Here is a 12,474-nt window from a genome sequence, read left to right as displayed (position 1 = left end):
TATCTGGAAAGGGATATGGCAGAGAAAGAGTGATGGTGGTTGGGAGATTTATGCAAAGTTTAGTTGGATATTCTCATTTAAAGATGCTATTTGCTTCATATTTACTACTGGGGAGGAACAAGTGTGAAGAAATGTTTGCCATGGGCTATGAACATGAAGTAGCAAAATGCTGGTCAGAGTTTTCAATTTCATTGAGGAGAACAGACTGACTAAGCACAGCAAGACAAAAAAAGAAGGGGAAAAAAAAAAAAAGGCAACATAGACTTTAATATTAGTCCTTCTAATTGTGTCCAGGGTCTTGCATCAGGAATATCAGGTATCACCTGATGTTCTTTGACCCGTGCTCTTAGAAATACAAATTCAAATGCTGATATACTAATCACTGACCTTGGAAGGTCCCTATAACAGGAACTACTGTTTTACTGATAGCTCAGATGTTCTTAAAAAGTCTCTGTTCTGAATGCTGTAGGTCATGGATGTAGAAAGTATTTGCAACATATTTCTGGCTTCTGTTAAAGGAAATCTCCAACCCCAAGTCCCCCAAATGTATTTAATAAAGGTTATCCAATCTTCGTGCCATTCCTATGAAAAAATGAAAATTAAAACTATGATACAGATCACTTTGGAACCTCATTAGTTTTCTGTTGAGACTTTTTAAGAGGTTGAATATTCTTCTCAGTTTCTACCTTGGTCATGAGAATTTGAACTAACAGAGGAATCATCACTATCATATAGTGGCAGGACAAACATATCTGAGCTTAATTCATATCCATTGCTATTTCACAACCCCAGTTAAGCTTACACAGAGTACACAAGACTAACTATTACCTCTTCCTTTTCTTGGAGCATATCTTTCCCCACAGTCTACTGGAATCTTACAAGCTTTGCAGGCTCCCATGAAGAATACTGTTGTGCCAATCAACCACACTATTGATGGTGTGATAGGACATTCAAAGTAGCAGCAGAAATAAGAAGATATTACAATATATTTAAAACAAAATTAAAAAAAAAGATGACAACCACGTGCACAGCTATCGCACAGAGACACTATTATCCTCTGCCACCAACACTGTGGATGCAAAATCTCTTATTTCTCTAATTTCCTCATGGGGAGGTATCAGTATTGACATGGTATTTAGCTTACTTGCATATGAGGACAGACAGAAGAAATTTCTAACAGAATAGTAATGTAAAAAAACTTTGCTCTGGAGGTAGATGAAAATTATCTTGAAAAAGCATTCAAACTATTTAGAACAATTCAAAATCTTTTAAACTAAGGCCAAAGACCACTCTGGACATCTTGAAAAAGACTACCAATAAATGGTTTTTTTTAAATTATTAAAGAAATGACAAGCAAACAGGAATGCTTATTTTGTGTTGATAAAAAGCAAGAACTTGTAGTTTTGGTTAACAAACAAAATGAGACTCTATATCCAGTCATATACTTGTACTTCAGAATTCAGATAAAACAATTTCCTACCCATTTAGACCTGTGGTTCCTTAGGCATGAGTCTCTCTTTTTAAAAAACTAACCGTATAATAGCTTAACAAAAACCTCAAACCAACAACACTTCCCCCTGCCAAAAAAAAAAAAAAAAAAAAAAGAAAGTTTTGTCAATGGTCCAACAGACCACTGAATGAGGCAAGCTGATCTTTTATAGCGGTACCCACTTTGGGCAAAAGTCAAATGAATAAGTGATGATTGAACCTCCAAATACACCATTCCCCTCTCAGTGGGAAGTATGATGATAGAGGAACAAGAAGCTGTTTCAGTTAAGCTCAAATGATATGAACACCTTTCCAAGAGGAACTATTTTTAAGCTGGCTCTGCTGCTTTCCCTTGACTGGCAATTTTTAGTTATGTAAAGCTGTTTATAGGTACAGGAGATTAAATAGCCTCCATCAGACAAAATACAATCTGACTCAGTACAGCAATCTAGGAAATGGATTCAGTGCTTTAGTGTTTGTATTTTCATAAATAAACCAATCTTTTATTTTTGCAACACTACTTTCACTTTTTTCTCCTGATCTTACACAATGACAGGATGGTTGAGTTTGGGAGGGACTTCTGGAGGTCATCTGCTCCAACCCCTCCAGCACAGTCACCTACAGGAGGCTGCCCAGGACCACATCCCGACAGCCTTTGAGTACCTTTAAGGATGGAGATTCTACCACCTCTCTGGGCAACCTGTGCAAGTGCTCAGTCACCCTCAGAGTAAAAAGTGTTTCCTTATGTTAAGGCTGAACCTCCTGTGTTTCAGCTTGTGCCCCTTGCCTCCTGTCCTATCTACAGACAACACTGAGAAAAGCCTGACCTCGTCTTCTCTATGCCTTCTCTTCAGATATTTATACACAGACATGAGATCCTCCCTGAGCCTTCTCTTCTCTAGAGGCTAAATTGTATAGGTTCTGTGAAAAGGCTGAACTGAATCAGTGGGTTTAAGAACTAAGAATTCTAAATTAGAGAAAAAACTATGCCCTTCATTAAATTCTGGCTCCTTTGCTACAACGTACAGTATTTTATGGGTGACTTCTCCTCTCTCTGTGTTGGCAGCCAAGCCAGGAAAAGTTGAGGATCTATAAAATGGTTTAAAAAATAATAAAATAAATGAGATGAAAATGTGCACTTGTTTTCCCCAAGAAGAGCTAGTTATAGCCAGAAAAAAAGCCTTGGTGAAAAATTGGCCTGTCTTCCATGCCAGAAAGCACTGCAGCATAGAAGATACAGATACAGTAATTTCAACATATCCTAGCTAAGACACTCAGTTTTCTGGAGTGGGAAGAGAACATTTCAAGTATAGGCTCATAAGAACTACATTGACTGGACACATGCATATAAGGAATAGGGTGGGGGAGGAAAGCGGGGTGTGTGCTCAGAGAACACCTTTTCAATAAAATATTTTTCTGCTCTCAGCTATTATTTTGCTTTACTACCTGCATGCACAATTATTTTAGAAGGAACAATTCCAGTAACATCAAAACTACATGTAGTTATTAATTGGAAAGAAAGAAAGAAAAAAAAAATTACCTCCGTGGTTTTCCCATTAATCGTCTGATTTTCCCCCACTCTACTCTTGTCAATTTTCTGGTTTTCAAATTTGGAAAAGATTCTTTCAGGCATACACAGAAGTCATTATCTCCTTCAAATAGTGGTCTGTTGAAACATAATTGGTCCTCCGTTAACTACACTTAGTAAACTTTTGTCATGAGATTCCAAAAAATGTCCATCATAAGAAATACATTGAAAACAAAAAGTATAAATTAGTCATATAAACAAGACACTCCTATTTAAAGGACAAATTTAACCTGAAATAAATTCAACAGAAAACAAAGACAGGAAGTTTCCAGGACTGCTGTTCTATTTGAGCCTTACTATCAGGCATGTTTAAAAATGTTCCTCTCTCTTGTTACTACAGGGAAACACATGTATTCATCCTGCTTTGTAATGTATAGAAAAGCACCAAATGAAACTTCAGCAAAGCCAATGCAATGTCATGAGGATCCTGCAACACACTGAAGGAAACCATAAAGATATGGTGAGGTATCGCAAATAAAGGAAGGGACAACATGATGCTGAGAAACAGAAAGGCAGTACCTTTTTCATAAATTCATGCAATTATAACCCAGATTCTCAACAGAGGGTTCCAAAATACAGAAAATTGAGCCAACTTGTCATTCTCTACAGCTATACAGGTAAGACTTTTACTGTATCATACCATGACTCCATGATGAAGCAGAGGATCAGTATTATAGAAGTGACAGTTCAGAGAACCTACCTACACAACTTATGAATTTCTCTTTGATACTATGACCTGTCTGTACCTCTAGGTTTTATGACTGCCTTTTACTTTGTAGTACCACATCCTTCTTGAGCTGAAGAGACAAGGGAGCAGCAATGGATATGCCCATCTAATAGCAGGTTAATCATTAAAGACTATGTGCAACTGAAATAGATCTCACCTGGTGAGAACAAAAGAATAACTGCATCCTAGATAAAGCCACATTTCTCCACTCTCTTCAGGGTGCTGGGGTTTAGAGGGGAATATCCCCAAGCACAGAACAAGGAAGATCTTGGAAGCAACACCACTTTCAAGTGAGTGTATGGGGTGGTGGGAGAGAGGAAAGGAGCATGGAGATAAGGAGACTCAGGCAAGAATGGAAGGGAATATTTTTGCAGTAGAAGGTTCTGCAGCTGTGGCATGAAGTGTAAAGGAAACCACAAAGAATGATCAATGAGGTTCATGAAACAGACAAGGAAGTGTATAAAAGAGTTTTATTTTATCCAGATTCACTGTTGCTAACATAAGAGATCTGTGTAAAGAACAACTGTTTTGCCTTTTTTGGAGAAAGAGGATCTGTATTTGATTGTTTTTACTATCACTTGTCCCTAAGCAGGCAAACTGTAAACCCACAGCATCCACAAGACTGGAAGCTCTGGGAAATGGTGTAAGCAAGCTACAGCAGCATCTGGTTCTGAGGGCCTATTATCACTGTAGTAGTAAGTAGCTCTTTAGAAGTCCCTGCGTGTCAGAAGCCAATGGGATTGTACAGAAAACAGTCCTCTGCAGCAGCTTAGCGAGAATCCAACTGAAACAGTTTCAATAATCTAATAACCACAGATGATAGTTGTAGAGATTAAAATATTTCAAAAACTTATAGTAGACATGGCATTTAAAGTGATGATTTCAATTTTGGATGAGACAATTAGATTCAAATATTTTGAGACGTGTACAGTGAGCCATATTTTGTTAGTTGACAGATCTATGCTTTAAACTTTTTTAAGCTTCTCATTAAGTCTAGATTATATCACTCAAAACAACATACATCAAAGTTTTTCTTCTAAAGATATGTAGTTTTTAGTAAACTACGTTATAAGATCTTAACATGATCATATGTTACTAGCATTACAAACATTGATAACTATCAAAGAGGTTTTCAGAATTACCTGCTGAACTCAAATTCTAGTCTACTGATAGACCTAAAGTTCCACAGACAATTATTTCAAAATAAACTAAAAGTTCTTGGACTGTTGTAAAAATCATAATTTTAAATGTCACATTTTAAATTACTACTAGGAATAAGTAGGGTTTGGGTTCTTTGTTTTGTTGTTTGGGGTTTTTTTCCAAAAAAAGAGAAAGAAAAAAAAGGGCAGGTAAAGTCTACTTCTTTCAAAGGAATTAAATCCTACAGATGATGAATTTAGAACTAACTAAAATGGACATGTAATTTTTCTACTTGTGATGAACATACCCTAAAACATTTTTCTGTTGCTATGACTGCCTTCTCAGTTACAGAAAACAGCCACAGCCATCATGATTAAAAGAGGAAGGAAAAACAGTAATTATTTTGTTTTGAATAAATTCTGGAAAAGAATGCTTTTTAACTCTGAAACCATTCTTTAGAATATTAAATACTAGAGTTTCATCTATTAGTCAATCAGTGTAGATTTTAAGATTCCATTCATCAATAAAGAGTTTTACATTTTAGAATTTTTAGTATTTCATTATTAGGGATTAAACTAAAATAGTTCTTTTAAACTATTCACACCACCTTGCTAGTGGTGTTAAGAGAACAAGTGCCAAAGACTCTGAAGCACAAATTGCAGAAACAGTCTAGGAGATCCAAGAAGGATGCTGATATCTAGACAACAGCTGAATAGTCACAACCCGGAGCTCTGTTAGTGATCACAGTAAAAACAGGATGATGGGGAAGAAATTTATGAAATCAACATTTATGCCTTTTAGGGAAGCAGTATGTTATGAAGAAGCAGTCTCCTTCCTATCCCCCGTGTGTAACACTGATCCAAGGGTTCAAAAAAGTCTAAATGTTCTGATAACTTCATGCTAAAAACATTATGAATAAAATCTTGTATCTGGTAGAAGCAGAGGTGATAAAAAGAAAATTATTTCCATAAAGGAAGACTACCCAAGGAACTACCCAAGTAGGTTGCTCATTATAAAAAAGAGAAAAAAACCCAACAAAACAATGAAGTAATTTTCAATAACTAATAATTTAAGAATAAACTTTGGAGTATCTAACCAATATATGGAAATTTGCAACTCAATTTCAGAAAATGACTTGTTTCTATAGTAATAAGAGATAATTATATAAAACAAACATACTTATCTATATTTGAATAGAACCATTCGTATATGCACCACTTGTGAGCTTTGGGAAGTTTGAGCAGGTTACGAAGCCGTAAACCAATCTTCTGTGATGCTTTCTTGTCTGGTGTTGGCATTGTTGTATTAAACTTCTAGGTAGTAAAATAAAGGAAACAGTTAAAGACAGTCTAACATTCTTCAATATTCAAATAATTAAACTAGATTTTCCTGATAAAAGTTTGCACATTAAAAATTGTTACATTTTAATCGCACATAGTGTTTCATGACAATTTTTTTGTTGCAGATCTATAACAATCTGTACTGCATTATATCAGCAATGCAATCAAACATAACAGATGGCAAACTTTAGCAGGATCAATACAACAAATTATCTCTATACAAAGCTCTTCTAACAGAAACATTTTCCAACACTGAAACTACATTATTGGTAACAATAGCATGGCACTAAAGTACACACAGATTTCAAAAGTTTGAGGCACCACTGAACACTGTCTCAAGTGAACATACGTGATGTTGCAGCTCAGATCCAGCAACACCAACTGCCTCATTTACACTAGTGCTTCTACTCTTGCTAACTCTTCTTAAACTGAGAATGAAGCTAGCACAGGAACGTAATACAGCCAAAGCTTTGAGCAGAGTGTCTGCTTTTTAGAAAACTGCAAGAGAAGAGAAGCTAGCATGGACATAAGCAATCAAGTTTTAACTACATTTGAAAGCTATTTTATAAATTGCAGAAAATACACTGTCTTAGATTGCATGCATAATACATAGACCTGAATTTAAACAAGACCGTAGAAAAATAATTCCGTAATTTTGTTCCAGGGATGACTGTCTTAACTGACAGAAAGAAAAACTTATTTGCAAAAAATAACAGCTTTTTGAGAATATTAGTTTAACTGGGTCCTGATGCCATAATCAGTTGTTATCCTTCCCCAAATGCTCAAAAGTATTTTGACCTTTAGTACCAGCAATAACAGGATAAAGCATAAAGTAGGCACCTTGCTGGCTCCTGCTGCACTTAACCACTACCTTCTGGATACAGGTCCCCTTTCTCCCACTGGAACTCTAGGAAACAAAGCCTAGCAGGACAGCAAGATCTGTGAGCTACAGCAGCTGCAGTCCCTCACAAAGGTTTATCTAGCAAACACTTCACCTCCTGAACCAGACATTTAAGTACAAACCAACTGGGCTTACAACATTATCCAGGCTTTTCTACTGTTAAGAAATCATGGTAATGAATAGAGATAAATGTCATGGTCCTCATCTCCAACAAAATCGACCCAGCAAAATGGCAACTGCAAAGTCTTCCCCATTCAGCGCTGCACAGTACAGTTCAGATGGCAAGTAAGACCAGTATTCAAATAGTACTTTTTCAGTGTGGGAAATTCAGGCTCATAAGGTGACGGTACAGAAAAGTGATTTGGATGACAAAGGTACTAGAGAGCCAATTCTTTGAGACTAAGAGATGTTGCCCTGTCTAACATAGCAAATAAAGGCTGAGAGAAATTATAGCTGCTCTTTCATGCTATATCAAGGAGTAGACAGTCAAGTGGAGGAGTAGAAAAACAAGCTGTTTGAATTGGAGGATATTATCATTACAGGATCAAGAAGGTATAGATGGCCATGAATACATTTAGGCTACAAATCTAGAGCAAGTTCCTAAATGTTGGAATACATTAAGTTCTACAGCAGCCTTCTAAATGATGTACTCAGTGCAAGAAACCTAGTCAGTTTTTAACTGAAACTGAATAAATTTATGCAGACTACAGGACACGATTGTTTGCGGAAGCAAGATGGGCAACTAGGCTGGAATCCTTTCTAACTCTGTATGCTTATGTCCAGGATCAAAAAGAACAGGTACTCCCATAAACAAAGTGAGGAACCCAGCTGTGAGGAAGAAAAATATAGATCTGTTTTGACTTGTGGCTTACTCCTAGCAACAGCTTTCCTCACAAGAATATTCATAAACTGATAATGCAACTTGAAAAGCAAATGTATTCTAATTTTCAACTAACACAGATAGGCTTGTTCCCCTTTTTGGTAAAAATATCTGCATACATGTAGGTACCTGTGGAACCATCGCAACCTTCTGATTTCTTTTGGGTGACCTTGTGTTTATTTGTCTGTCATCTTCTTCACAGAAGAGTCGACTCCGTTTTGAATTTCTGAAGGGCTGCATGTATCAAAATTAAGAATGAATGACAAGAAAAAAATATTTTGATTTCTCTGTTCATGCACAGAATTCACAGTGAGAGAAATGGAATGTCTTTTCTCTTGCCACCTATTAGTTTTAAGGCACATGGTACACAATAAATAGTGCCTCCTAGCAGTTAGAGGTCTAAGGGCTGAGAGAAGAGAAGAAGGAATTTAAGATTCCAGGCTTTCCAATGCTAACTATAACCCATTACTATACTGCTGGCCCAGTTCCACGGAAGTATTTAGAACTTAACTCCCACTTGTTTCCAGAGGAGTTAGGTGTCTAAACACTTGTGTATCTAAGCTTAAAATAGTCATTGCTTTGCTTATAAGCACATCTGTTAAACAGTTTGTTCTGAATTTTGGGTCAAAAAAAACGTTTATTCAAACAGCGTATTTGTTTTGGTGTGTTCTCAGTAAAAACATTAGCTGGATATAATTTTTTTGCAAGGACTTCTTATGAGTCTAAAAGTGTTGTGGGTTTGTTGTTTAACTCATCGAAAGTGCCTACACTGCAAAATGCTTGGAAGCTGAAGTCTGAAGAAACTAAAGCTTGAATAAATTATGTAAAAATATCAAAAGAGAAGAATTTAGAGTTTATGCTAACTAAAATTTACTTGTGTGCTAAGATGTTATAGCTCAAAGAGAATTAGAGGCTGATTGAAAACAAGAAACCACATTGCAAATACGTGTCATGAAAAAATTACTACCATTGAGATATTCCTCAACACTTTACCCTATGACAAAAAACTTGTGCTTTCAATGAGGACAAAAGAGTAACCTATGACAGGCTGCTAGTGCTGAAAGCAAGCAGCTTTTCCTTCCATGAAGACTTTGTGGCCCAGCACAGGAGCCAGCCACAACTGAAATGTGTCTCCTTTGCAGACCCCCAAGACTGCACCCTGTAGCATTCCTTGTGCTTCAAACTATTTACAAAAGGGATGAGTAAAGGCAGAACAAATGCAGATTTCACTTCTTTCAGTATAGATGGTGAAAGTGCTACAAACTGATACTGGTATGAAATCTATAACACTCACAATGTGAAGAATACTGATGACAAAGATAAGACCTTAATAGGAGTCAGAAACAAAATAAATCAACAAATAGTGAAATAAAACTTCACTAATAAGCATTTACACTTAAGAAAGACATTTAATAATTGTGACTGATTAAATTAATCAGTGGTAGCAAAAAAACCCCTGTCTATCCCATGCCATGAGAACAGCTGGAGCTTTCCCAGGGAAACGTGCCTTTCTTACTCTAAATTATATATATTTTATAAATGTAACTACACAAGTGTATTTAAGTAACAGTAGTGCCCTGTACGTGCTAGACACCTAAGCACATTCAGCACACAGAAGAAAACATCCATTCCTTGTAGATGTTACAAACCAGGAAAGAGACACACACTGAACAGAGGAACTACATATTGGCAAGGTAACCAAATGGTGCCCACATCATAATAACATAGTAATTAGTTTATTGTATTGTTATGGATGTTGTTTTTCTCTCTTCACCTAGATCCACTGAGTTCTTTTCTTCACATCTTCCAATTCACTAAACCTTAAGAACAATCTTGAATTTCAATTACAATGTCTTTACGTTCTTTATAACATCTCTGCTGTCCTTGACAAACCATCACCTTAAAAAAGAAAGGTCAGAACTATTCTAACTTTTGGGCAAGAAAACAAACCCACAATCCTGTTCCAACAATAAAAACTCTTACATTGCAGAAGTCCAGGACTTTGTAATCACAGCATTCTGCCCACAGGACGAAGAGCCAGGTTCCTTTGAATATTTGCAATTATATTTTAGACTTCATATTTGAGATGCTGGTTCCAGGACAAAATTTTTCTCCCAAATGTCTATATAATTCTTCTTGATTTTATGACACCATACCACATGAAAGCATGTGCCAACACAGGAACACAAATGCTAAAACAATCTAGACAAAACTTAAGAGTTCCTTCAACCTTATGCTAAGGCTATGATCCATATCAAGAGAACTGTTTTACAATGCTCAACAGAAGCTGCCAAATTCTATTCCAAGGACCTATCCAAAATAAGAGTGTTTCATCAGTCTGGATTGCCAGTGCCTCACACGAGAATAAAATAACAAGCGTCACAAAGAGGTATCATCCACGTTAGCTAAGTAGGTCAGGCATTTTTGGAAAGATTTTTCAACCAACAGTACAACATATCTGCAAAACTTCCAGTGTTCAGGGAACTCGAACTAGTACAGAAGACTACATCACATCTCAGCAACATGGGCCCACTGTTAACACATTGGGCTGTCCTCTGATCTTTCTCCCAGGTTTCTACAGAATACTAAGCTATATTCAAAGTTTCACTGCTTATTTTTAATACCTACAGCCAGCATACCTACAGATTGACAAAGTTTTTGTACAAACGTTATGGCTATTGACTTTGGTTCTTTAGCACATGCGATCTTCTAAGTTACCAGTAAGGCTTGTTTCTGTGAGAAGATGAGCATTCCTGAGAACAGCTGAAAGCTGTGACATGAACTCCTGCAGGAACTAAGGGCCATCACAAAGTTCTGGTCACTGTCTGGAACTGCATTTTGTAGACCTTATGTTCTCTAGCATAAACACATAGCAACATGTGTATATATATCTGAGTGAATCCTACCAAAATAAAAACCTTCTCTGTGTAAGTTTCTCTCTACAGGGAGAAGGATCACACAATGAGCCACATATGACAGATGTTAGTCACATTTCTTAATGCACTACTGGATGCCACTCAGATATTTTGATTATGTGCAGAGCAGGGAAGTGTAACAGTTTTCAAACATAATGTTCATTTATTGGAAGGGAAACAGTTCACAAAAAGTAATGATTTGAACAAAAAACAGGTGTTAGTTGGTAAGTTGGTCACAATTACTGTAGAAGGCAGCACCAGAAGAGTATGGGAGAAAGATCTGCCTAGCAATTGAGACAGTATTTCATATACTCTTCAGCGTGTAGTAAAAAGAGCACACAGTATTACTGACGTAGACAAACAAGGCACTGGGTGTAATATAGCTGGTGGCAAAACCAAACCAAAATCACATAATTCAGTAAGGTAGAGGAGGTTAAGAATAGTCAAGAAAAGCTTGAATGTGACACGACGGGGAAAGAAACAATGGAGTATTTAAAAAAGAGAGAGGGAAATGGTCAACCCAAACACCAGACACATGCCCTTGGAGGCTGCAGGCTCACTACCTTTCATTCCCCCACCCCAAGGTTGTTCTTTAAGGTAAGGGCAGAATACTACATGACATTTCACTGACATTCCTTTAATTTTAATAAAATCTGCCCCCCAGAAGGCACAATGGTGGAAGTGCATTATAACATTTTCCCTTCCTTTTCTTTATGCATCAGTTCTGAGCCATAATTAGAAGTGAGATACTTCATGAGATAAAACAAATGGTTGATCCGAAATGGCAATTCCTAAGTTCAAGGTGGTAGATACAGTACAAACATTTCACACAGCACTTGCTTTACAAAAAAGAGAGAAAATGATTACGAGCTACCTTGAACAAGGTCAACAATTTAATTTGTTTGACTATTCATTTATAAAATATGTTTTCATCTCATATTCAGACTGTGCAGACTGCTTGTGAAGGGCATAGTTTAACATTTTGAAATTATGAAACTATAAAACTCAGCCAAATTTTTTGATCCTTAAATTTGATTCACTTTATGGTATTTTACCAATCCTGAAGTTGTCTTTTTATTGCTTCTTACCATTTCCACTGCAGAACCAGCATTCTTGCTTTTCCAAAGGGGTGTTTTCTGCAGAGAATTATACTTTTCATTCCACGAACTGGATAAACTTCCCTCTGTTGTGAAGAAATCACGTCATTAATATACATATATATATATATGTATGTATGTTTTAACATAACTACTATCCAAAAGCTAGTATAACATCATCAACTACTAATATATTTTTGTTACTTGCAACAGCTTCTTTGGATTCACCTACAAATTAATTTTAGATTTCAATATTTTTATTAAATTGTTCTGAACACTAATTAAAAAAATAATTGAAAAACATTTTCAGTACAAGGAGAAACATGAACAAAACACTTTTTACTCCTGACAATATTTAGATTTCTTGATACCTCCTTTGCTGGAGTCAGTTACTTCCA

The 12,474-nt window shown here is 36.4% G+C and overlaps 1 protein-coding gene across 4 annotated transcripts in view; it reads right to left on the bottom strand.

Moving 5' to 3' along the window:
- LIN9 (lin-9 DREAM MuvB core complex component) overlaps window positions 1-12,474 on the bottom strand; it is a 41,147-nt gene that overhangs the window by 18,135 nt on the left and 10,538 nt on the right. For 2 of the 4 annotated variants that reach the window (XM_075042521.1, XM_075042523.1), the window contains 4 exons: window positions 12,068-12,162; window positions 8,194-8,298; window positions 6,123-6,256; window positions 3,029-3,154 (listed from right to left, as the gene is read on the bottom strand). In XM_075042521.1, coding sequence (XP_074898622.1) covers window positions 3,029-3,154; window positions 6,123-6,256; window positions 8,194-8,298; window positions 12,068-12,162 — 460 coding nt within the window. The remainder of the gene's footprint in view (window positions 1-3,028; window positions 3,155-6,122; window positions 6,257-8,193; window positions 8,299-12,067; window positions 12,163-12,474) is intronic. The other 2 variants (XM_075042522.1, XM_075042524.1) reach the window with 1 other exon arrangement.

The sequence above is a fragment of the Buteo buteo genome, chromosome 12 (genome assembly GCF_964188355.1).
Source record: "Buteo buteo chromosome 12, bButBut1.hap1.1, whole genome shotgun sequence".
NCBI classification, from domain to species: Eukaryota; Metazoa; Chordata; class Aves; order Accipitriformes; family Accipitridae; genus Buteo; species Buteo buteo.
The sequence above is the reverse complement of the archived record's forward strand: the minus strand, read 5'-3'. Positions and strand labels throughout refer to the sequence as shown.